The 25,699-nt window shown below is 42.1% G+C and overlaps 1 protein-coding gene across 2 annotated transcripts in view; it reads right to left on the reverse strand.

Annotated features, from left to right (window-relative positions):
• Positions 1–6,837: 6,837 nt before the first annotated feature.
• CFAP99 (cilia and flagella associated protein 99) overlaps positions 6,838–25,699 on the reverse strand; it is a 49,479-nt gene continuing 30,617 nt past the window's right edge. For both annotated transcript variants that reach the window (XM_078390653.1, XM_072994839.2), the window contains 5 exons: positions 19,597–19,738; positions 13,685–13,836; positions 11,936–12,141; positions 9,597–9,777; positions 6,838–7,413 (listed from right to left, as the gene is read on the reverse strand). In XM_078390653.1, coding sequence (XP_078246779.1) covers positions 7,255–7,413; positions 9,597–9,777; positions 11,936–12,141; positions 13,685–13,836; positions 19,597–19,738 — 840 coding nt within the window. In that variant the 3' untranslated portion in view covers positions 6,838–7,254. The remainder of the gene's footprint in view (positions 7,414–9,596; positions 9,778–11,935; positions 12,142–13,684; positions 13,837–19,596; positions 19,739–25,699) is intronic.

Genomic DNA, 25,699 nt, shown 5'->3' on the forward strand with positions numbered 1-25,699 from the left:
AGTTGGAACAATTCATTGTCAAAAGTTATACTGTTTGAATTGTGCCAACAAAAAGATGTTGGCAAGAATATGTTAGATGTCAGAATGGATGCCTCGTACCTCCTGTCTACAGTCCTGCCCCTTATTCTTTTCCCACGCTTCCTTATCAAACAAAATCCTGCATGTATACATTTTGCATATACTGTACATAGACTTCTCTAGGTTCTCTCAAATATGGGGTATGTCACCCAACAATAATGGCCACCTGAGAAGAGTGCCCTTTGCGCAATTGGGAAACAAGATCAGTATTACTTTTAAACTGCCTTACAATCAATACAGTCAAGTGAGGGGGAGTACACCCTCTTTGAATTCTATGGTTTTACATATCAGGACATAATAAAAACCATCTGGTCCTTGGCAAGTCTGAAAATTAGATAAATACAACCTCAGATTAATAGCAATGCATAACATATTATACCCTTTCATGATTTATTTTACAAAAATAAAGCTAAAATGGAGTGGCCACGTGTGAAAAACTAAGTACGTATTTTCCGTATATCTTTATACTAAAACTTGAGGGTTATCTGAGGAGAGAACAAAAACAAGTGAAGGGGGAAAGGGATCAGGGGAATCCTGCAGCTGTGGGATTGCTTTGATCCCTTTCCCCCTCCTTTTGCTAAGTCCCGTGAGGGGTTAGTGAGTGGAGGAGAAAGCAAGGATCAAAGTGATCCTGCATCACTTTGATCCCTTTCCCTTTCCACTTGCTAAGCCCCACGGGGCTTAGCGAAAGGAGAGGGAAAGGGATCAAAGCAAAAAGGATCAAAGTGCTGTAAGATCACTTTGATCCCTGCTTTCCCCTCGACTTGCTAAGCCCAACATGGCTTAGCAAAAGGAGGGGGAAAGGGATCAAAGCAATTCCGTGGCTGTACGATCGCTTTGATCCTTTTCCCCCTCCACTTGCTAAGCCCCGCTTACATTTCTTGATTTTTTGGATAGAAAAGCAGGGAGGGTCTGATACAGTCTACCTTATGATTCAGTAGCTTGTAGAACCACCTTTAGCAGCAATAACGAAGTAATCATTTTCTGTATGACTTTATCACTCACACTGTTGTGAAGGAATTTTGGCCCACTCTTCTTTACAATGCTGCTCCAGTTCATTGACGTTTGCAGGCATTTGTTTATGTGCCACCACAGCATTTCAATCAGGTTGAGATCTTGACTTAGACTGGGCTGTTACACCAACTTGATTCTTTTCTTTTTCAGCCATTCTCTTGTAAATTTGCTGGTATGCTGCGGATCATTGTACTGTTGCTTGACCCAATTTCAGCCATGCTTTACATTTCAGGCAGATGTCTTCACATTTGATTCTAGAATAATTTGGTACGCAGAAGAGTTCATGGTCAACCCAATGATTTCGAGATGCCCAGGTCCTGTGGATGCAAAAGAAGGCCAAATCATCACCCCTCCACCACCATGCTTGACAGTTGGTAGGAGGTATTTGTGCTGACATGCTGTATCTGATTTTCGCCATACGTGGTGCTGTGCACTACGGCCAAACATCTCCACTTGGGTCTTGTCTGTTCAAAGGACATAGCTCCAGAAATCTTGTGGTTTGTCCAGATGCAACTTTGCAAACCTAAGTTGTGTTGCCATTTTCTTTTTCTTTTCTTTTCTTTTATTTAACTTATATGCCGCCCATACTACCCAAAGGTCTCTGGGTGGCTTACAACAATTAAAATACAGTAAAAAAAATAAAACAATTAAAATATATAGAGAGAAGAGGCTTTCTCCTGGCAATCCTTCCAAACAAACCATACCTGTTCAGTCTTTTTCTAACTCTACTGTCATGAACTTGACCATTTAACATGCTAACTGAGGCTTGTAGAGTCTGAGATGTAACTCTTGTGATTTTTGCAATTTCTCTGAGCATTACATGGTCTGACCTTGGACATGAATTTGCTTGGACATTCACTCCTGGGAAGATCGGAAACTGTTTTGAATATTTTCCACTTATGAATAATTTTCCTCATTATAGAATGATGGATTATAAATTGTTTGGAAATGGACTTATAACTCTTCCCAGATTGATGGGCAGCAACAATTGCTTCTCAATTGCTGGTGTGTCTTTGGCATTGTATTAACAAACAACTGAATACTCTAGAACAGCAAACTGCTCAAATTTTTGCTTTTATAGAGGTGGTCACACTTCCTGATGATCAACTCAAGGGCAGTAAGGATATTCTTAGTTTTTCACACACAGCTTCTTCATTTTGGCTTTATTTTTCTTAAATAAATCATGATATTTTGTAATAATATGTCATGTGTTGTTGTTCATCTGAGATTCTATTTACCTAAATTTCAGACCTACTAAGGAGCTTATGATATTTGTTATGCTTTCATGTGTAAAACCACAGAATTCAAAGACTGTGTACTTTCTTTTTCACATGACTGTATGTTAAAATGGCATAAACATTATGGAGGAATACAGTCCATTACTGATAGAATGAAAGAAAAAAGACTTAGTAGTATATTTCAGAGTAGAAGATAAAACGAAAGAGCTGTCAGAAGGCTACCCCACTGTGGCATGAACACATGCTGAGATCTGTAAAGGCAGAAAACTGCAGTGGCTAGAACTAATCTCTGAAATGACAGCCCAGCTCCAAAAGCATCACCAGGCACGGAGGAACAAATGGTCAACAATGCCATTGGGAATTTTGGTGTCAACTATCGCCAGGAGATTAACAAACATAGCGCAAATGGAGAATGAGGCATTGAGCTTGGTATCAAGCACCAAGGGAAAATAACAATCCTCTCCATGACCAGCCAGGAGCTGCAACTGAGAGCACGGCATTGTTTGGCTGGCACTTGAGGATCTGCAGGTTCCATAGCCAGATGGAAAAGAAAATGTGCCCCAACACCTTACTGATTGATTTTTCTCATTTATTCTCATATTTTGGAGTAATACGCATAATTTTGGAAGCACCAATAGGGCCCTAATGCTCAAATCAAAATTACAGAGTCATCTGAGGGCCGCAGTGATGTAATTCACAAGATATACAACTAAATATGTGGTCCTAATTGAGGGTGTGGCTACACAGAACGCCTGCTTTAGTTCAAAGTTTTTAAAACCACTATATTCATTCATGCTTCTTCCCCCTTGCCATCGCTGTTCACATCCTTGCCCTCCTCTCTTTCCCCCAGGGCATCTCCTGCTTTTATATCCAAGACCCTACCCTATTTAGGTTTCTCCCTCTCACCCAACACCTTTGCATATCCCCCCCTTATGTGGCAAGGAGCTGTTTTTCAGGACCCATTGCTCTTGAACTGTGATGGCTGAATTGGACCATCCCCTGGTGGCATTCTGACTCAGTTGGGCCCTTCCTCCCTGACTGGCCTCAAAAGGCACAAATAATTGGGCATGGTTCACACCTTAGTAAGTGTGGTGGGAGGCATGGTGGTGGGCCTGACCAGGGCAGCTCCATTACATCTAGTTGGAATTAGTGCTATCACTACTGAATATCCCTATTAGGAAAACTAGCTTTCTCTGCTTAAGGACTTGATCACATTCATGTTTCTCATGGGAAGGCGAGAGATAGCTACGTATTGGAAGAATGGTCATGATGATGTTCCTTTGGAAAGCTTGTATAAAAAAGTGTAGGGCCTGGCTTTAGTGGATAAATTATTGCACACAAGGTAGAGATCTAAAAGATTCTAATGACATGGAGCTGTTCCATTCCTCTGTATTTGTTCACTGCTCCAGACTTTGAAACAGGCAGCAGCAACACAAAGAAATGCTTGGTATAACCCGTTCAGCTGATCACGCTTCCTGTGACTTGGAGTCCTTCACAGCTGTTTTTCTGGGTATCAGGACAGCGGACAGATGCTAAGTTAATGTTTTATTGCATCTCCAGTTTTTGCTTATATTGTATATGGGGTAGTTAGTAAAATATATATATCACAGTATCTGTCAAAGCTTTGTACACAATGGCCTTTTTCTGATGGTCATGTGATTTACTGTAAAGCATTCCTACTGACACTGATGCGGAATGCTATAATAAATCTCTGAACCATAGCAGTTTTTTAAAATATGAATGTTTAAGGTTGGATTTTTTAAAAGAATTATACCAACTACATACAGGATGTAAGAATAAGATGGGGAGCTCTCGTCTAGGTTTCAAGGATCAAGTGAAAGACGTTTTTGCCATTTTTGTAGTTCAGTGCTATTTCAAACACAGCTACGATGCATGTGCAAATTATTAACCATTTAAGTTGTAAATCATTGTTATCATTTTTTTAAAAAAACTGTGGGAACAGACAGTGAGGGAAATGCATGCCTTGTTGACTCAGTTATTTTCTTTCTTTAGACGTTTTCTCTCAATAGGAGGAAATCACTGGCCAAATTCCACCAAATAAGAATGAAAGAGCCTTCCAAAATTTATTGACTAAACATAACCAGGTTGATACCAGCTGATGTCTTCTTCCAAGATTGAGAGATTTCACTTTTTATTCCTCATGGCACAATCGTCGTTTAGTTGTGTCCGACTCTTCGTGACCCCATGGACCAGAGCACGCCAGGCCCTCCTATCTCCCCCTGCCTCTTGTGTCAAATTCATATTGGTTGCTTTGATGACAATGTCCAACCATCTCATCCTCTGTTGTCCCCTTCTCCTCCTGCCGTCACACTTTCCTAACATCAAGGTCTTTTCCAAGGAGTCTTCTCATGAGATGGCCAAGGTACTGGAGCCTCAGCTTCAGGATCTGTCCTTCCAGTAAGCACTCAGGGTTGATTTCCTTTAGAATTGATAGGTTTGTTCTCCTTACAGTCCAGGGGATTCTCAAGAGCCTCCTCCAGCACCACAATTCAAAGGCATCAATTCTTCGGCGTTCTACTTTCTTTATGATCCAGCTCTCACTTCCATACGTCACGACAGGAAAAACCATAGCTTTGACTATTCGGATCCACATGATTTTTATGTAGGATCATGTCCAAACCACTCTCAATTTTAGGTATCATCTCTGCTCACAGATTGGACAGTGGCTTGGGGCAGATCCCACATAAAAATCATGTGTCTCCACGAGGGTTCATGCCTGGGATCAGTTTTTTTATTTTTTGCACCACTGCAAAGCCATGCATCCATGATTTCTGTGGTGTAGTCTGTGAGTAGAAATAAGACATGGTTTCCTGGGGCAGATATGTGGATCCATGCCTGGGATCCAGGTATTTGTGACACTGCAAAGCCATGTGCTGAAAGATGCATGATTTCTGTCATGTAGTCTGTGGGCACAGATGGGGTCTATGAGTAGTGGGGGCTGCATTTAAAAACCATATGAAATCATGGAGATTCATGCTTTGTATCCATGTGTTTGTGTCACGGCAAGCCACGTGGCTAAGGGATATCTGAATTATCTGTTGTAATCTATGGGCATAGATGGCGTCTATAATCTGATGGTTTGCTGAGTTTCTGCCCCTCTGCATTCTGAGGTGGCCACAGGAAGCAGGTACTCAGGTGCCAGCAGCAACCTGGTGGGGACAGAAGTGTCTGAGGGGAGGAGGCTGGACAGGAGGTGACTGTGGTGTGTCTCTTTCCACAGAGGGCTAGGCAGAGTGAGTAACAGTGTGGACACCCACAGCTATTGAGAAAAAGAAGGGGGAGGAGAAAGGATAAGAGAGGAAGCCTCACCTGGTGTGTAGTTTTGAATTCTTTCCCCTTTTCCTGTTTCTCTTCTCTCCCCACCCTTCCCTGCTTCAGTATGAAACAGTAACAAAAAAAAGATATACATAGGAACTCCAAGATGATTAAACATTGAAGTCCACAGATGTCATGTAACAATTTAAATAAATACAATTTAAATTGTGAGCGTACTCTTCAACACAAAGGGGGAAAGTTTTCCCAAGGGAATGCACAAATACATTAACAGTCATGTGATTATAAATTGATTTTAGTAACATTGCCACATTGTGGTATTTCAGTAATGTAATCAGACCCTCAGTTTTGTCCAGTTAGTTTAGAAATGGTTGCCTTAAAGGGGGCTTAAAGTTTAAAAGCATAAGTTTAGAAAGCTTATTTGGAAGAACAATTCTCAAATGTAGGTAGGTAGGTAGGTAGGTAGGTAGGTAGGTAGGTAGGTAGGTAGGTAGGTAGGTAGGTAGGTAGGTAGGTAGGTAGGTAGGTAGGTAGGTAGGTAGGTAGGTAGGTAGGTAGGTAGGTAGGTAAATGTCATATCAATTTATTGTCTTGTCACTCCAGTGACAATGCACTGAATTGTTGGGGGAAAACACCTACCAGTGCTGTTTTGGTTCAATATAGGCAATCACACATGCTGGAAACCGAACAAAAACAGAGTGATCATACCTACACTAAAAGCCCCTGCCAGTGGATAAGGGTCATGCCAGTTCACAGTTTCCTGAACGTCATGTGGTTGCCAGAACACAGAGCAAACCAGCCTGTTCCCAAAGCAGTCCAAAACGCAAGATAAAGCATCATCTGATCATACTCCTAGTTATTTGATCTTTTTGCCCTCAATAGTAGCATTGCTCTGCACATCATTCAAAGGTGCGTCAGACTGTAATTCAGGATTGTGCCTGGTTTCTGGATTAGGAGATTCTAGCCTTAAAGGAGACAAGTTGTAGTAAGACTTTTATTCCTACCCAGCTTCAGCAAACTGTCTCAAACAAACTTATATTTACCCTAAAATGGAAAATGATAGGTAGAAATCCTAAGAATGCAAGTTTTTGTTTCAATAACTACCTTTCAAACGTGACAGAGTTATAGCTATACGGAAGATTTCAACCATATTTCCTTTTGATTATACAGTACTATACTTTACATGTAGCAAACTGAGCAGAAGTCAGAGGGCTGTAAGTTAAAACAAAGTTTAATAAACAAATTTACAATGAGCACATAATTAATTTCATAGAATTTGCCATAAGAAAAAATGGAGCATTTATAAAGGAAGCAAATCTGAGGTAAACCTATTCAAAAAATATTAATAAACTTCTAATTTTACTCTATTTGAAAAATTCACTCAAACTGTGCACTGCATAGCACATGGCTACTTCCTTTGCTCTTCACCATTATATAGACTACTTCAACTGTTAAGGATTAATGTTTCTGGCAAATCTTAAAAAATAATCTTCAATGAATCAGAATCAGCTCCTAGTTACTTTGGAATTTGAGTTTAAAATTTATTACTTTTACACCATTTAATTAAATTGGCTTTAAACTTCTGGTAAATGCACTTAGAAATAGTTCTGTAAATATCATTATTTCTAATTTAGGATCGCAGTATACAAGCAGTGGTTCCACTTTTCATGGCCTCATTTGCAACCATCTTTTGAGCCACTACTCTTGAAATAAAACCATGCTGAAGCATCTTAAATTGTCGTTGTCGACTTTCTTCTAGATTCTTCCAATGGTCCTCTTGCTGAGTTTTCTGTGGAAGCAAATTAGAGGTTATAATATTAAAACCTATATATTTACAATACAGTAATGCTTCTTGCTGTGTTATATGTCACAAAATGAAGTAAAAGCAAGCACTTTTGGTTACAAGTTCAGATCTGTAATCTTTCACAAATAGTCACTTTTTCTGATCAGGTTAATTTGTAGAGAATATTCATGGTTTCATGGAACACAATTTTCTGTATTGCATCTATTACCACATTGATCCATTAAAATGTTGACATGCCTAATTATTGTCAGGGCACTATTATGGACCAATCTCCTCATTTTTTAAATTATCCAGCAGTGCCCACTCTTTCTCCACTATGTTTAGAAGAAAAGATACAATTGTATAGAAGGAGATATTTTGCATTCATAAACTCCCTAGGAAAAGGGTTCCTCTCATAAACATGATTTCTTCTATTACATTTCTCATGGCCGTGCTTCATTAAAAAAGAAGTTGGGGTACTTCAGCACAAATAAATGGAAACCGAGTGTGGTTCCAACCCTTCCTGGGTTAACTTTTTAGTCAGTATTAAGTCTCATACATGTTAATTCAAAGTAAGATCTTTCCCATCTTTCCATGTCATTTATTCCTGCCTTGCTTAAGTAGCAAAATGTAGTAAAGCTTTTGTGTAAGAGGTATGCATTCACAACTGTAAATAATAATGTTACAAATGGATTTTAAATTAAAAGAACAGTTTTACAACTCAATTTCATTACATCTAACTAAAGATGGCCACTATGGGGCAGTTACATAAATTAACAAAAATTCCAGTTTTATTGAATCTTCTCCATGGCTATATGTGCTATCAGAGATGGGACTTTTGTTATTCCAGGACTCCCATCCCAAGTTGTTACGTAGAACCTCACAGGCAGATTTTTGAGATTGGAAAAGGAGAACGAAGACAAAAGAGAGGCCATCCTACCATCATTAACTCTTTTGATACATATGGTTTGGCTGGGAAGCATATGGGAACAACCCTTCAGACACACTGCTTGCTGGGGGAGTTGACAGAGGGGAAAGGCACTATGGCATGTTGCAATGTCAGGCTGTCCAATATCTTGAAATATTGTGGAGCTGGCTGTTCTAGGTCTCTTACATAGAAATACACATTTCCTCCCTGGCTCAACCAGGGAGTAGTGCCCACTCAAGCTGCTCTACTTGTTTGATAAGAAGTGGATGGTGCCACTGGGTTGGTCCATCTTCTTTTTCAACAAATCCTTGGCTCCTTTATACAGGGCAGGCACAACCCACCAACTCATTCTGACTCTATAAGCCACAATGCTAGATGGGGGAGGCAACATTGGGGAGTCTGCAGAAACTGACCTGGTTGATCAATGGGAAGAGAATGATATCAAGGGCAATGATCTTGCTGATCAGTAACTTTCCAAACTTGCAGCCACTGACCAGCTTGCACCCCCTTCCTGTGCAGGGCAAACAGGAGGTGCCTGCTTCACCACAGCATGCTTCCCACCTGTTCCCTGTACACCAGAGGGGGTACCCTACAACTGAACTGCAACGTGAACAACACACTAGCCTCCTCTGTCAGATGTCCTGTGGGGCGGGTGAGCCTGGATAAACCAACAGTAGCAGCAACTTCTTAGCACAGCTTGGAAAGCAGCTAAGTTAGAGATATAGTTCCCTGGTCCAAAGGAGTAGTTGGTTACTACTATAGTTCTTTTTTTTAAAGTCACGCTTTACTTTCACATTACCCAAAGCTACAATGCAAGTGCCTTTTAGCCATTTTTAAACAAGCCACCTGAATGCTACAAATGGCTGGTGAGTGCTACAAACCATACATAAGTAACATAAGAACATCAGAATGAAAGAATATCCATAGAATAAAGAGGAAAGAGGCATAACGGTATGCTCATGGTTGTATTTTGGTAATATTGTGCATTGCACTGAAAACGTATTGCATGGAAGGGGAGGGAAATCAACAAACCTTCCACAAATAACTTCTTTGTATTTCTAGTGTACTCAGATGAAACAGTGAAAAGCACACAATACAACCATGCAGTTTACTGTATGTGTATCTATTCAGATACACACTGCTCCCAAACACTGTATAACCATAACTACTCTTTTCATATGCATTGAAGGACAGTATTGAGATGGTAATTAGGACCCCACTTCTATTGGATTTTAGACTAAAACTACAACTTCTGTCTTACTTTCTGTGACTTCCAAGCCCCTGTTGACCTTTCTTTGAATGGTGTAGTGGTACGTTTTAAACTCTCAGACCGTATGTGACTCTCTGTAGATATTTCCTCAATTTTTTTCTGTAAATTTAAAACTTCCTCATTTTTCAAAACACCTTCATAAAACGGAATCTTCGTTTTCTTTTGTTCTTGTCTACAAAGCAAAGAAAACAAAGATGACAACAGTGTAATTAATGGAGACATTCAGGATTAGTGAGATAGTTGCTGCATCATTGCAGGGTCGATCTAGGCATGCCCTTGAGTTGGAGGCTGTCCAGTTGACCAGCAACTGGTTGATTCTAAGAACTAGGCAGGCAGGAACAGATCGGTTTGGGAGGGGGAGCTGCATCACACTGAGTGCGGCTGGATCCAAGGGCTCATGATCCCTGCTGGCACTCCAAAGATATTTGGACTTACACGGGCTGCTTGCTGGCATCCTGTTCTTAAACCCCAATAGACTGCTCCTCACAAAGTTCCAGTTTGCAGGAGTGCTACAAGCGACACTGGCCACGTCCAGTCTGCCATCTATAGACTTCAGCTCCCACTCTTTTAGGATAGATACCGCCATTAAGGCAGCACAATTGGGTTTCCCTGCAACCCAAATCAGATCAATAGGCAGGTGGAAATAAGCTGCATACAAGTCTTATGAATGGCCTGAGCTACAGTAACCAAGGGTATTAAACTACAAATTGGTTTTTTGTTTTGTTTTTTGCTATTTTGGGTCCACTTCAGATCAAGGTAGTTTGGATCTGTGGCCAGAGTATTGTGCAATGGGCTGGCCAAAATGCTGCCTCAACTAGACTGGGGGTTTCACGTGGTCTGGCCACCATGGGATGAAATAGAAGGAACTGCTACCTATATTGTGAAAGAAGGCAATGTAGTACCAGCAGCCAGACATCTTGATCATCTAGCTCAGGAGAAATGATCTTGGAGAACAGAAGAGTCTCAATATCCTCCGGGCAGCAGAAAAGTACTTACAAGATCTCTGCATGCTGTTTCTTTGTACAGTGATTTAGTGGTCAGATAAGCTGGAAAGAAGGCAATGGAAAGGTGCTGCAGAACCAGCTAAAATCAATGTCACAGGAGGAAGATCACAAATAAAGTTGGGCAGTTTGTCTTGGAGTTTTGTAGGAGGAGGACTATACATCCTGAATTGTCCTTTTGTTTAGAACAATCATTTTGCCAGGATGGGGGTACACTTGTTGGACAAGGAATATTGTTGCACAACATATTGAGACAACTATATGTTGATTTTAGCTGTGTGTGCACCTCCCTCTTGTGGGATTTTTAAAGCATGAGGATGGATCCAGGTGGAGGGGTAGGAATGATTGTGGGGGCTCCCCATTTTGATCTTTTAAGGAAAATTGGGGTGGTGAGATCATGGGCAAGCCTAGCTCTGGAGCTATTGTGTACTCCTGATTCTTGGTAACAGATGGAGCACACAATGGCACATGCCCACATGTTAACTCCAGTCCTGTGACACTGGTTATCATCAGTCCATGCTAGCACCAGGGGCAAATAATGTTGTACCCTATTTATTCCAAAGAAAATTGTGTCTTTGTGTTTATTTATGCCCTCAGCCTCTGCAGCAAGTTATTGCTAAATGTCAAGAAAAAAGCAAAGCGTGCTGCTTATATATCGCACTTCAAGCACTCTCTGGGAGGGAGGTTTACAAGTTAATTATGCAGGCTACACATTGCCCCCCCCCCGAAGAGCTGGGTACTTATTTTACCAACCTTTGAAGGATAGAAGGCTGAGTCAACCTTGAGCTGGCTAACTGGGGTTGAACCCCATATTGTGAGCACAGTTTTGGCTGCAGTACAGCATTTCAACCACTGCGCCATGAGGCTCTTCTGATGTTTCCTGCAGGTCTCATAAAAGCTTAAAATTACCCCTTAGAAAAGACTAGAAATCGGGCCTTCTCGGCGGTGGCTCCTTGCCTCTGGAACAACTTACCTCCTGAGATCCGCGCGGCCCCCTCGCTGGGTATTTTTAAGAAACAACTAAAAACACTGATGTATAGGCAGGCCTTCCCAACAGAAAACCCCTGACGACTTTTCTTTCTTTTTTTCTCTGATTTTATTTCCGCTCAGCTGTAATGATTTTAAAATTATATTGTTGTTTTTGACTGTAAGCCGCCTAGAGTGGTCTAATATGACCAGATAGGCGGGATAGAAATAAAATAAATAAATAATAAATAAATAAAATAAATAGTATAAATATTCACATTTTATCATTTGTCATAAAATATACTTCCTTGTATATTTATCTAAAGTTTTTTAAAATGTACTATCAGTATACATCAAACTAACTTTAGTGCAGCCGCTCTTCCATACTGTTCTCGAAACATGCAGATCTCTTCTAGTTTGTTCAAAAGAAACTGTTCCTTGGCATATTTTTCATGGATTATCATATCCCTCTTTTTTTCTGTCTCCCTTTTTTCAGCTTCTTTCAGCAAGGCTAAACGTTCTTGCAGTTCCACAATTGACATCTCACCAAAAACACGATGGTTAGCCTTCTATAGAAAAGAGGAATAGTAAAGAAATTTATTATGCTTTGAATAAACTTTACATACCTCCTTGTGTATATTTTTATCCCACTTGGGAAAATAGTTGAGGTTATCAATGACAAAATTGTTCATGTACTATTCGTCAACAACTGCTAAAAGGCTGAACTCTTCAGTATGTTTCATATTTTTCCCAGCTGTTCTATTAGGATTACTCCTGAACTAGAATAGATATGCAATTTTCCCCATCTGCAAGCTTTTCTGCATGAGTTACCTCGGTGAAGACATGCAAGGTTGGGCGTTGCATGCTTGATGGGAAAATGTAATTGGTAAGAATAGCATCAGGCCCTGTCCATTATATTTTGTTCTTAATCCCCACCACATGTGTAAACCTTCCAACTTTTCCCTTTGCTGGAATCATGCCCTATCCCAATGCTTCCTGAAATTGGAATGTAGCCCCAAGCTAAAAAGTTTCCCCCACCCTGTTCAAGAGTATTAAAATCATCCAGAACAGCAGCACCCAAGTAAGACAACCCAATCAAGTTACTCTTTCCCATTGGACAAGAAGGGACTGACACAGCAGTGCTTAAAATATACCCAGAAACCACAACTCATTACCCTCTTCCTAATTTTAATTGTAGAAAGCCAAGTCAGTTCAGCAGATTGCATTGGGCTAGGATGCAAATCTCTTTTCAGCGACATTAACTTGCTGGGGAGGTGGCAATGGCAAACCACATACTTCATAAATCCTCTTAGAGTCACTATAACTTGGACGTTTTAATAGTGTTTATACTATTGTACTTGGTCATCATTTTATTCTTTTATGGTCTCTAGGTTAATGCAATAAAATATTTTAACTAGCAAAAGAACAATGACTCATAAATTGGAAACAACCAATACACATTTGAATCTGAAACAAACAGTAACTATACCACTGCTGCATCAACTCTCCCAGGCAAGTTAATTGATGCTCAAGATTTTAAAACAAAGGCATTTAGCCAATATTCTACCCGTGTCACTCGTGCGAGTCAGGAGGTGAGGCTGAGGAGCCTGACGCCGAGGGAGGCCCGGAAAGAAAAGACAAGAAACCGAGCCTTCTCAGCAGTGGCTCCTCGCCTCTGGAACAACCTACCTCAGGAGATTCACATGGCCCCCTCACTGGGTATCTTTAAAAATCAACTAAAAAGGTGGATGTTTTGGCAGGCCTTCCCTCCTGTTAATCCCTGATGTTTTCCTTTCCTCTCTTCTCTTATTGTTCGCCTTTCATCTTGCCGAATTTGTTTATTACATAATAATTATTCTTGTATTTATCTGTGTATTTTACGTTGTAAGCTGCCTAGAGTGGTCGTAATTGACCAGATAGGCGGGATATAAATAAAATAAATAAAAATAATTTTAAAATATGGATTCAGAAAAAGAAGAGTTGCTAGAGATCATAATCCAACTATATGTTGGCTACTGGGAACATGCCAAGGAATTTCAGAAAAAAAGCAGCCTGTGCTTTAATGGGGACAATAGTTACAATCCTGTTGTGTAGTGATCCTTATGGACTTGCCTGGGCTAAATCAACAAATTTATTCTTCAGGGATGGCACATACTCGATAGCTCTTATTTGTTGAATCAATTCACATCTTTTTCTGAATTCTTCTTCTTCTTCCTTCAAAGCCAGTTGTAGAATTTCCTGACTTTCATCAGCCACTTCCTGAGCTGCAGAAGGAAAAAACTTTGTATTTATTCATTTTTATTTATTTATTTATTTTTACAGTAAGCTGGTAAGACAAACTACCAGTTAAATATGGATGCTAGCAAATTCTACCAAAAGTGAGAGTTAGAATTCTTGCTAAGTAAGAAATGGGTCAGATTTTTAGACAAACACCTATTCTGTTTCTCCAGAGTTTAAGAAACAGTTTTCATGATTATCCCTAAAGTTTTAAAATTACATTTTACATCCAGAATGGCCATGTGGTGTTCTGGGCATTGTATTTCAAAAAGGAGCGTTTCCAGATTCTAAATAGATAATCATTGTAGGTTCAGAGTTACAGGCTTAACCTCCCATGCAGACTAAAGCCACATCACTCTTGAATGTACCTAAATCAGGTTATAAATAATAGCTAAAGCCATCAATACCAAATGCAGTCATCTTTTAAAAAAAAAATAACACACCATATCAACTGTGTTTTAACATATGATCATGTTACTAACAAATTAAAGAATTGCATAAAAAGACATGGACACATTTTGGAGAGTGAAGAAGGTTTTGAAGACAGACTACAGCTCTCCTTTAAAAAAGCAAGAAACCTAGGAGATATGTAAATTAGGAGTAAGTTTAGAGACAGATTACCACCAAAAATCTATAACACTTTGCTTGATTCTTCCCCTCCCACAGTATATCATCCTTGTGGCTACTGTGCTTACTGTAAAAATACACATCATATGACAGAATGTTAAGATCAACAGAATGGCAAGAAATATATCTGAAATAAATTCATGACCTGCAATACTAAGGAAGTGATCTACACTATAAGGTGTCCCTGTAATAAACTGTATATAGGTAAGACCTCTAGATCCCTCAAGACACATATGGAAGAACATCCGAGTAACCTGAGAAATAAAAGATTGGATAATCCTCGTTAGTCACTTTATGGAATTCAACCATTTAGAAAGAGAGTTATAATTTTAGGTTGTGGATGTACATTTTATACATCCCTGTGATGTATAAGAAGTCCTTATGGAGAAAGGAAATCAACTGGATATTGAGACTGAACATTCTAGCCCCTTTGGGGCTTAATGAAGAAACAAATTTTTTGCCCTTGCTGCAGCACTGCCGTGCAGATTATCAAAATTGTCCTTGATCCAGCTGCTAGCTGCAAATAAATGTATATCGCTCCTCCTGAAACTGTGCTTTTGATCAGTAGTCGGAACTGGAACAGACCAAATGAGCTAATGAAATTTTAATTCTAAAATCTTGGTATGTATCATGAACATTGTTATCAATTCATATTGGCTTATTATCACTATAAGAAGCTTAAAGATCATGCTGTGAAAAACTGAATGCATATTCAATGATACAATACTGTCTGTATGAATATGAAAACACATTATTTAATGCCTCTTCAGTTACTACATTCTCTCTGGAATACAGTTCAGAGTAGTGCTGCACCCAGCAGTCCATCTGCTGTGCCTGGTCCTGGATGATCACGCCTGTAGCAGACTTCAAGGGAGCAGATTTCTTCTGTATTGATACCATACATTCCCTTGATGTTACCTGTATCCGCTGCTATCTGTATCTGAGAGCAGAGCTGAAGCCAATAATCATTGGAATATCTCCTGGCAGTCTGTTGGACTTTGCTACGAGCAGCTCGAAGAGCCTGCAAGTTGTACTCACTAGGACAGGCTTTGTATGCTGCTAGAGCTCTCTTCTGTCTTGGAAGAGTTGGACAGCGAACCAACTTTAGCAGAAATAAAAGTGGCCTTGGATTCCCTCACTTCCGACAAGGCACCTGGGAAGGATAACATCCCTGCTGAACTGCTGTAAAGAGATCATCACTACCGAACTGTATGAAGTCTTTCGTCTTTGCTGGAGGGAAGGTGGAGTACCACAGGACATGAAGGATGCAAACATCACCACAATGTATAAGAACAAAGGAGACAGGGGCAACTGCAATAACTACCCTGGCATCTTTCTTCTCGGTGTTGTAGGAAAGCTGCTTGCCCGTGTTGTGCTGAAGAGGCTCCAGGTGCTTGTAGACAGAGCCTATCCAGAATCACAGTGTGGATTTCGATCTCATAGATCCACCACTGACATGGTATTCTCCCTCAGACAATTGCAGGAGAAATGTAGGGAACAACAACAGCCACTCTTTGTGGCCTTCACAGATCTCACAATGGCCTTTGAATTGGTTAGCAGGGATGGCCTTTTTAAAATACTTCCCAAGACTGGATGTCCACCTCAACTCCTTAACATTATCAGGTCCTTCCATGAGGAAATGAAGTGTACTGTAGTTTTTGATGGCTCAAGATCAGATCCCTTTGACATCCGAAGCGGAGTGAAACAGGGCTGTGTCCTTGCACCGACCCTATTTGGGATCTTTTTTGCTGTCATGCTGAAGCACGCCTTTGGAACTGCAACAGAAGGTGTCTATCTCTGGACTAGATCAGATGGAAAACTCTTTAATCTCTCTAGATTGGGAACAAAGACCAAAGTCCAACTGAAATGCATGCGGGACCTCCTCTTCGCCGATGATGCAGCCATTGTTGCCCACTCTGTTGAAGACCTCCAACAACTCATAAATCGTTTTAGCAAGGCCTGCCAAGACTTTGGACTAACATTCAGCCTAAAGAAAACACAAGTCATGGGCCAGGGCGTGGACTCACCTTCCTCTATTACCATCTCCACGCAAGAATTGGAGGTTGTTCATGACTTTGTGTACCTTGGCTCAACAATCTCTGACACTCTCTCCCTAGATGTCAAGCTGGATAAATGCATTGGCAAAGCAGCTACCATGTTCTCTAGATTCACAAAGAGAGTATTGCTCAATAAGAAGCTGACGGCATATACCAAGATCCAGGTCTATAGAGCCTGTGTCCTGAGCACACTCCTGTACTGCAGTGAGTCCTGGACCCTTTGTGCACGGCAGGAGAGGAAACTGAATACGTTCCATATGCGTTGTCTCCGACGCATTTTTGGTATCACCTGGCAGGATAAAGTTCCAAATAGAGTAGTCCTAGATCGAGCTGGAATTTTTAGCATGTGTACATTACTGAATCAGCAATGTCTACGTTGGCTTGGGCATGTTGTGAGAATGGCTGATGGTCAGATTCCAAAAGATCTCCTGTATAGGGAACTAGTGCAGGGAAATCGCCCCGGAGGGAGACCACAGCTGCAGTACAAGGATATCTGCAAGTGGGATCTGAAGGCCTTAGGAATGGACCTCAATAGATGGGAAAGCTTGACATCTGAGCATTCAGCCTGGAGGCAGGCGATTCATCACGGCCTCTCCCAGTTTGAAGAGACACTTGTCCAGCAGGCCTTGGCAAAGAGGCAGTTCCAAAAGCAGCAAAAAAAGGGAGCTGGACAGGGAACAGACTGTATTTGTCTTCAATGTGGAAGAGATTGTCATTCTCAAATTGGCTTACTCAGCCACACTAGATGCTGTTCCAAGTCCTCCATACAGAGCACGTTACCATAGTCTCTCAGGATTGAAGGATGCCTATACCACTAGTTATAGTTGTCCTGAGCTCGTTGTATACTAATTTATTTTTATTTTTATATAGGTCCTGAAAAAGGCCGTGATCTGAAATGCATTGAGCATTTTTGTGTCAAAATAAAGATTATTTACATCTTTGTACATCCTGAGACCTGCTTTTGACTTCTCATTTTGACTTCTCATGACAACAGCCACATCCCTGGTTCTCACTGGCAATTGCCTCATTAGCAGAGGCATCTCTCTCAACAGCTCACCTGTTTCCACACACTTTCCACAGCACAGAAACTGAGTAAATACAACCACTAAATCACTTCACATCTGAAGGAATGATAACCATCTATTCTAGAAATAGTCTTAGAGCACGGTATTTCGTGATACTTTGTAATTGTCTTCTTACTGATGCAAAGTGAAAAGCCTTGATCTATTACAAGTTTCAGTCCCTCTGTCAATCAGTGGAAATGGTACTTTTTCTGCTAAAATCCTAACTAGCAACACAACAAAGAATGTCGTACTTTATTCATTAAGCAGGCCCTTAGTTTCTAATTTCTAGGTCCAAGAAATCGTTTAACTCAGACCATGTTCCTTTTCAGCCACTTTTTCTAGGAACTAATGAACCAAACTTGTCCATTGCTGGATGGCAGACAGGCTGCCTTCTGTGGGCGTACAGAAGAGAATTAAAAACATTCCCCATTGGGATAAACAGACCATACTTCAATAGTCACAGCCTCTTTTGCTGCCTGTAAGTGCCATCCTTCCATTAAGTTGCTATGCAAAGCAGTCACACAGAAGTCTCTACAAAGCTATATGAGACCTCAGTGCACCAACAAATATGGTCTGCAAATCCAGCGCTTTGCCAGGGCTTCCTACAGAGGATAGAGCAGGTATTTAAGAGGTTTAAGGTGTTTCCTTCTTACATTGTGAATGAAAAATAATGTCCCATTCCAAATATGGTCTGCAAATCCAGCGCTTTGCCAGGGCTTCCTACAGAGGATAGAGCAGGTTTTTAAGAGGTTTAAGGTGTTTCCTTCTTACATTGTGAATGAAAAATAATGTCCCATTCCAGAATCTCATAGAAAGGGAAATTTCAATTCACTGTAAATTTCTGCCACCTTTGGGGCAAGGCAACCTTTCCACTCTTTGAAAGATTGTGGAAAAAACCTCATTCAAGGCTGAGTCAATGTTACCTATGTGTTCAAATACAAACTAATGTTCAAGAATAGCTAATTCAAGTCTACAGTGGTGCCTCGCACAGCGAGGTTAATCCGTTCCAGATTAACCCTCGCTGTGTGAAACATCGCTGTACGGAAGTAAAAAAGCCATTGAAATGCATTAAACTACGTTTAATGTGTTCCAATCGGCACGTTTACTTACCGTACAGCGATGCCAGCAGCCATTTTCGCGCCCTCCCCTCGCAGAACAAGGGCACGAAAATGGCTGTGATCAGCTGTCCGGCGGGTCCAAAATGGCCGCTGGAACAGCCGAAAGGGGCCGGGGCGCAGCATTTTCGCACCCTTGGTAAGCAAGGGGAGGGTGCGAAAACGCTGCCGGAAGCCCCAAAATGGCTGCATGCAGCATTTTTTGCGCCCTCCCCTTGCTTACCAAGGGCGCGAAAACGCTGCACCCCGGCCCCTTTCGGCTGTTCCGGCGGCCATTTTGAAGCCGCGGAACAGCTGATTGTCGGGTCGCAAAGCGAAGATCGGTAAGCGAGCAGCTTACGGACCTTCGCTCTGCGATTTCCCGCCTATACGGGCACCATTAAAAACGGCCTCGTAGAGCAAATTCATTGCTCTACGAGGCGCTCGTTCTGCGAGGCACCACTGTATTTGGATGTTTTCAGCTTGCTTGCTTTCTCTGCCCTCAGTAAGCAGCAGTTTCCAGGATAAACCATATTCTGTTCCAGGTTTATAGTTAAAAATAAGGTAAGTTTTCATTACATGAAAAACTTTTCTTCTCACTTCTTTGTTCACTTAAGTACAAGAAGGGAGAAAAATGGCTTCCTGAGTCTTAGTTTCAGGCTAGTAAGGAATTCACCCCACATACCACATAATTTCCTGATGGCCATACCTGACTTTCAGGGGAGATCCTTTGCAAATATAAAAACTGTCCCACAGAATCTCAAAGTATAGGCACAAGCTTAAATATTCACTCTCTTCCTTTCTCTCCCCCTCTTTAACAACATTCCCTAACTGCTTTACAATAAGAAAATCAGAAGAAAATTAGTTTTTGCAGAACATATACATAACAGATGACTACTTGATACCTATTTGGCGTTTGCATTTTTGGAGCTTTGTTCGTGCTTGCTTCATATTTTTATGTACTTCTGCCACCTGCTGCACCATTTTTTCCTTCTCCTTCATGTCCTGCAGGTGTCTTTCCATACACTGATGACTCATTTCTGCTTTCTGAGCTCCAGACAAAATTACCAGTTAATAAAGATTAACACAATACACAGATTCTCCTTTTTATTCAACAAAACAAAATAACATAGGAAAGGAAAAAGAGAGGTCACTTACCTGCAACTCTGGTTGAGGAACATGTACATTTGCAAAGAGATTCACTAATTTGAGCATGGAAGGCTAATGGAGAGGGAAATAGTGACATAAAAAAGGATAGCATACATGGAAGAACTCAGCTATCATGATACTCAATTGGAAATTCACATCTGTCAGAAATGTACCATCTCAGGAATTTATCTTTTGTTTTGTTGACAACTTCAGCTTCCAGATGGTAGAAGAATTGTCAAAGGGACTGACTAGCTTGGATTTAGTCCTCAGAACAGTAAAGAAGTGATGAATGAGGTGGAAAAAGAGAGAGATTACTTACCTGTAACTCTGGTTCTTCCAGTGGTCATCTGTGAATTCACACTAATGGGTTAAGTCTGCACCTGCACAGAGGTCTCAGAATATTCTAGAGCTGAAAAAGTTTGCTAGGACTGCCTCCCCCTCCCCCCGCAGCCCACGTGGTCTGCAACTGTCTTAGCAATTACCTCAATTCCCCAATGCCACTGCTGTTCAAAGAGACAGACAGACGGACAGAGGGGAGGATGGGCAGGAAATGTGAATTCACAGACGACCACTCAAAGAACTAGAGTTACAGGTAAGTAACCTCTATTTCTTCTTTATGGTCTCTGTGAATCAGTGACTAACAAGCTTACCTTACAGGTGGAGGGACATCATGGCAAGGCTGAAGAAAGAACAGCATGTCCAAAACTTGCATCCGCCTTAGCACACATGTCTAGATGATAATGGGATGCAAAGGTAGATGGAGTTGACCAGGTGGCAGCCCTGCAGATATCCTGGACTGGAACACCTCTGAGGAAGGCCGTAGATGTTGTTAACTCCCTGGTGGAATGAGCCTTGATATTGTCTGGAATAGGCTTCCTGGCAAGTTGGTAAGATAAACAAATAGTCTGCACAATCCATCTTGATATGGTTTAAGGAGAAATTCGCACTCTTCTGTGAGGCAGGTGAGGAGAGATAAATAAGTGCTTGGACTTCCCAAAGGAAGCAGTCCTTTTAATACAGAAAGCAAGCACATGCCTCACATCCAAAGGTGGAGAGATCTCTTAGCACCTGTGGTCGGTTCAGGAAAGAAACTAGGCAGGATGATCAGCTGACGAACATGAAAGTCAGTAGCTACTTTAGGGAGGAAAGAAATGTTCGGATAAAGGTTGACCTTATCAGAGTGGAATTGTAGAAACGGAGGATCAACATGGAGAGCTGCCAACTCTGACACTCTATGGGCAGAGGTGATAGCTATCAGAAAGAGGACCTTAAATGACAGTAGGTGCTCTGTTGCGTTGGTGAGAGGTTTAAATGGAGGAAAAGACAGATGCCGCAGTACAGTATGTAGTGACCATTGAGGCGTAGGGGATGGTCTTGGAGGGTTAAGGTGGGCAACCCCTGGAGAGAATCTCTTCAACGTAGGATGCCAAAATAATAATGTAGCCTCTGAGTCTTGGAGTTGGTGTGCCGCGATAGCTGACATATATACCTTCAGTGTGGATAAGGATAACTGATGATCAAATAAATGAGGAAGAGCAATACCACTTTGAGAGTAGTTGGTGGTGTTGGAAGACCATGCTCCTTCGCAAACTTCTGAAAGGCCAACCATTTGCAGGAATAGAGATGGTTAGTAGCGGGTTTCCTGGAATGAGAGAGGATAGTGTTTATCAAGGTATGATTCTCCAGGCTGTCAGATGTAGTGACTGGGAGGTCAGGATGGAAGGTTTGCCCTCGGTGTTGTGTGAGGAGGTGAAGAAGACAAGGTAGACACATTGATTGGGACATCATCGAGGTCAACATTGTGAACCACGGTTGTCTCGGCCAGTACAGGGCAATCAGGATTGCATTATTTTGGTCCTCTCTTGATTTGACAATAGTTCGGAGGAGGAGTGGTTTTGGAGAAAAGAGGAAGAGGAGGTGGGTGGTCCAAGGTAACATGAGGGTGTCCCCTAGGGATCCCAGGCCGATTCCTGCCCTTGAAAAAATCTGGTGCACTTTCTGTTCGTTTCCGTAATGAACGCATCTATATCGCCAATTTGTAGAAAAACGTCCTGATCTAGAGACCACTCGTGCATCTGGGAGGATCATCTGCTCAGATGGTCTGCCCAAGTATTATCCTGTGTAGCAATGTGTACTGCCATAGGAAAAATGTGATGGTCCAGGCACCACTCCCAGAACTGGACAGCAAGATAGAGGAGTGAGAGTGAATTTGTACGTCCCTGTTTGTTCACATAATATAGCGCTGTAGTGTTGTCCGTGGTCACTTGGACTGCAGTGCCAGCAATGATTGGTAAGAAAGCACGGAATGACTTGAAAACGGCTAATAACTCCAGATTGTTGATATGGAAACGTCTTTCTTGTAGTGACCTTGTCGCATGAATGTGAAGGTCCCATTTCAGCCTGTTTCCACCAGGTGGGCAATGATTATACATCTGTCAAACTCTGAGTCTTTGGTGCAGAATTTTCCACCTCACAAGAGGGCATCAAAGAGTAAGCAGATCTCTCCGGATCAACACCATTCCTCCTGTTGAGAGGTTGTTCTATTGTCCCGTTCATCTCAATGTCAAATCAAATCGGGCTATGAAGACCCCATATATGTTGAGGTCAAACGAAAGCGGGATCGTTGTTGACGTCGAGATGACGAATATGAGATTGATCCTTACCACGACGTTGAAGGCTATGGGAAATGTAAGAGGCTGTGATATGTATATGCCTCATCCTCTTTCATTAGGTACCAAGCCTATAGTGAACAGATTTTTAGTCTCGTGTGCTGGATGACTGAAGTAGTAGAAGCCATGAGGCCTAGAAGCCGTTGTGCTTGGTGGGCAGTCACATATGCCTTCGCTCAAAAATGATCCACCAGGAGGTGTATTTTGAGTGCAGGATTCCAGGGAAGGAATGCTCTGGCATGATGAGAATTGGGCACTGCAGCTATGTAGTCTACCCTTTGAGAGGGAGTAAGTACTGATTTATTGTGATTTACCTTGAGGCCAGGGTTGGATAGAAGAGACAAAGTAAGTGCAATGTCCTTGAATACCTGGGCTTGGGAGTGAGCTACCAACCACCAATCATCAATGTAGGGGAACACCGAGATTCCGAGTGTGCGAAGATGTGCTGCTACAGGAGCCATGCACTTCATGAACACCCTGGGAGCTGTGGACAAGTTGAATAGTAGGGCATTGAATTGGTACGTAGCACATCCGAGTGAGAAGCATAGAAATTTGTGATGATCGTGCCTGATGGTTATGTGGAAATACGCATCGCTCAAGTTGATGACTGAAAACCAATCCCCCTGTTGTAGTAAGGGGAGGATGCGTTCTAGAATGACCATCCAAAAACGTTGAATAATGAAATAGTTGAGGTCCTGAAGATCTAGGATGGGATGCAGGGAATTGTCTCTTTTTGGAATGAGGAAGTATCTGCAGAAGAAACCCGGGTCGGATGAATCTGGGGTAACGGTTGATATGGCGTCTTTGGAAAGTAGTGATAAAATTTCTGATTTGAGAGTGGTGGAAGGATGAGTAAGGATAATTCAGGGAGGCGGAATTGATAGAAATTCTATTGCATACCCTCTTGCTATGATTGATAGCACCCAAGTATCTGTGGTAATATGAGCCCATGCATGAAAATGCTGCGCAAGACAGGTGATAGCAGAGGAGGACAGGGTGGGAAGTAGAGGAGCCAAAGACTCAAAGATCCTGCTTGTTTTTCTTGTCAGAATGCCTAGCGGATTGGCGAGGGCGCTGACATTGGCTGTGTTATCAATGCTGGTAGGAAGAAGGCTGCTGTGGTAAGTATTGCTTATCTGTAAATGGTTTCTATTGTTGGAAAGGGTATTGATATTGACGTCGCCATTGGTGGCGTTGTCTGTAGTATAGTTGAACATTATAGGAGCAAGCTATTTTCCTCATTTTTTGCAGATTTTCCAAAATGTCATCTGTTTTGCTATCAAGGAGGCCGGCGCCATCAAAAGGTAGGTCCTCTATGTGCATCTTGGAATACTCAAGAGATGTTTGCTGAGTGTAGCCATGCGTGCCTCTGTAATGCAACTGCGCTGACCATATGTTTTGATGCTGCTTCGGTGGTGTGGCAAGCAGTGATCCTTTCTTGGTGGGCAAAGGCCATGGCCTCCTGATGGAAGGAAAGGCCACTAGGCTTGAGCTCTGCTGGAGCTGCCTGTAGGGATGGAAGTGCCCTATTCCAAAGAGATTTGTGGTAAACCCCCATAGCTGCTAGATAGTTTGAAGCATGGAGGGTGAAAGAGGCTAGTGAGTACATTCTCCAGCCAATTATGTCCAGCTTCCTGCCCTCCTTATCATTGGTGGTTACGTTGGACTGATCTCGAGATCTTGATTGAGTAGCATCTATGATAACTGAGTTGGGCGGTGGATACTTAGACAAAAATTCTGTGTCAGTACCGTGTGTCTTGTAAAGGTTCTCCACTCTTCTAGACATTTGAGGTACTGAAGAGGGCTTGTTCCATGATTGTTTGACCAGTTTCAATAAAGATGGAATAAACCCGTGGCGCTTGGTCCTCGTCAGTGTCCTGATAAAATTTGTTGGACTCTGATTGGGCGGGTTGTTGGACATCGAGGTCCAAAGCCTTTACGATGTGCTGTACCTTTTAGGAGTATGAAACAAAGTCCTCGGCAGGACAGGGAGAATTGGCATATGTGACATCCAAGTCTGGAGTAGCGAGATTAGGTGGAGACTCAAACAGAGATGAAGAGTCTGAAGACTCAGAGTCAGATGATTGTGAGGATGAAGAATCAGACGTATCTGGAGCGTACTCAACTCGCCGACGTTTGGGCAGCTTTCCGGCATGCTTTTGCAGTACAGGTAGAGAAGTGCTGTCTGATGTTTTCTTATGACATTTTGTGGTATGACCCGTATCAGGCGATGGCCCCGTATAAATTGTTGTGGCCCATACCAAAGCAGCTCGGTCCCGGGATGAGGATGGAGCTGTGGCAGTTCAGTCTCTAGATGAGGTAGAGGCTGGAGCGGCTCGGTCCTGGGATCGATCCGGTACCAAGTTCTTGGATTTCTTCTGCTTCTTTGGTACCGGTTGAGATAACTTCGCCATAGTATGTTGTTTACATTGCCCGGTATGTAGTGTCGGTATCGGGGCGGGAAGGCTGTTGGTATCAGACGTTTCCTCAGAGTGATCCGACTGGTACCTAGGATGAAGCAGAAGAATCGGATGGGTACCGATACGCATACTGCATGCAAGAGTTAAAATACTGTTCCATCCCAAGTTGCCAGTGCTGAAGATAATGATGGAACAGTATGGCTCAAAGAACATCGGAGGCTCAAAGAGGGTGACGTGCTTGGGCCGATGTTTGTAAGTCCTTGAGCCCTTCGATACCCTCAGCCCCGACTGATACGAAGGCTGGTAAGGGGCAGTATCGTATCGGACAGTATGGTCGGTGTGATGAAGTTTGGCCTTTTTCTTCTTCTTAACTGCTGGATCGGTAACAACCATCAATCCGGATTCACACACCGATACAGAGCCAGCCAAAGATTTGGGGCTCGAGCAGGCCGAGTATTGCAAGGCAGTCACCTCAGCCGAGGTGTCTGCCAAGGATGGAGATCCAATTAATAGAGGTGAAGATGGTTGCCCCGAAGGCGGCAGAATGGTATTGATCTCGATGATCGTTGGTATCGATCTCGATGGTAGGGTTAGTCTATACCAATGGGGGCCGTACCGAAGTTTGCATTTCTACTGCCGGTTTCTTGGATTTCTTAGGTTTGGTAGATTTTGGTACCGATTTAGATGACGGGGTGGAATGTGTCATGGAAACAGAAAACTTAGACTTAGGCGGTTTGCTCTTCTCCTTTGGAGATTTCAACAGTGAGTCT

The sequence above is a fragment of the Pogona vitticeps genome, chromosome 3, assembly GCF_051106095.1.
Source record: "Pogona vitticeps strain Pit_001003342236 chromosome 3, PviZW2.1, whole genome shotgun sequence".
Lineage (NCBI taxonomy): Eukaryota > Metazoa > Chordata > Lepidosauria > Squamata > Agamidae > Pogona > Pogona vitticeps.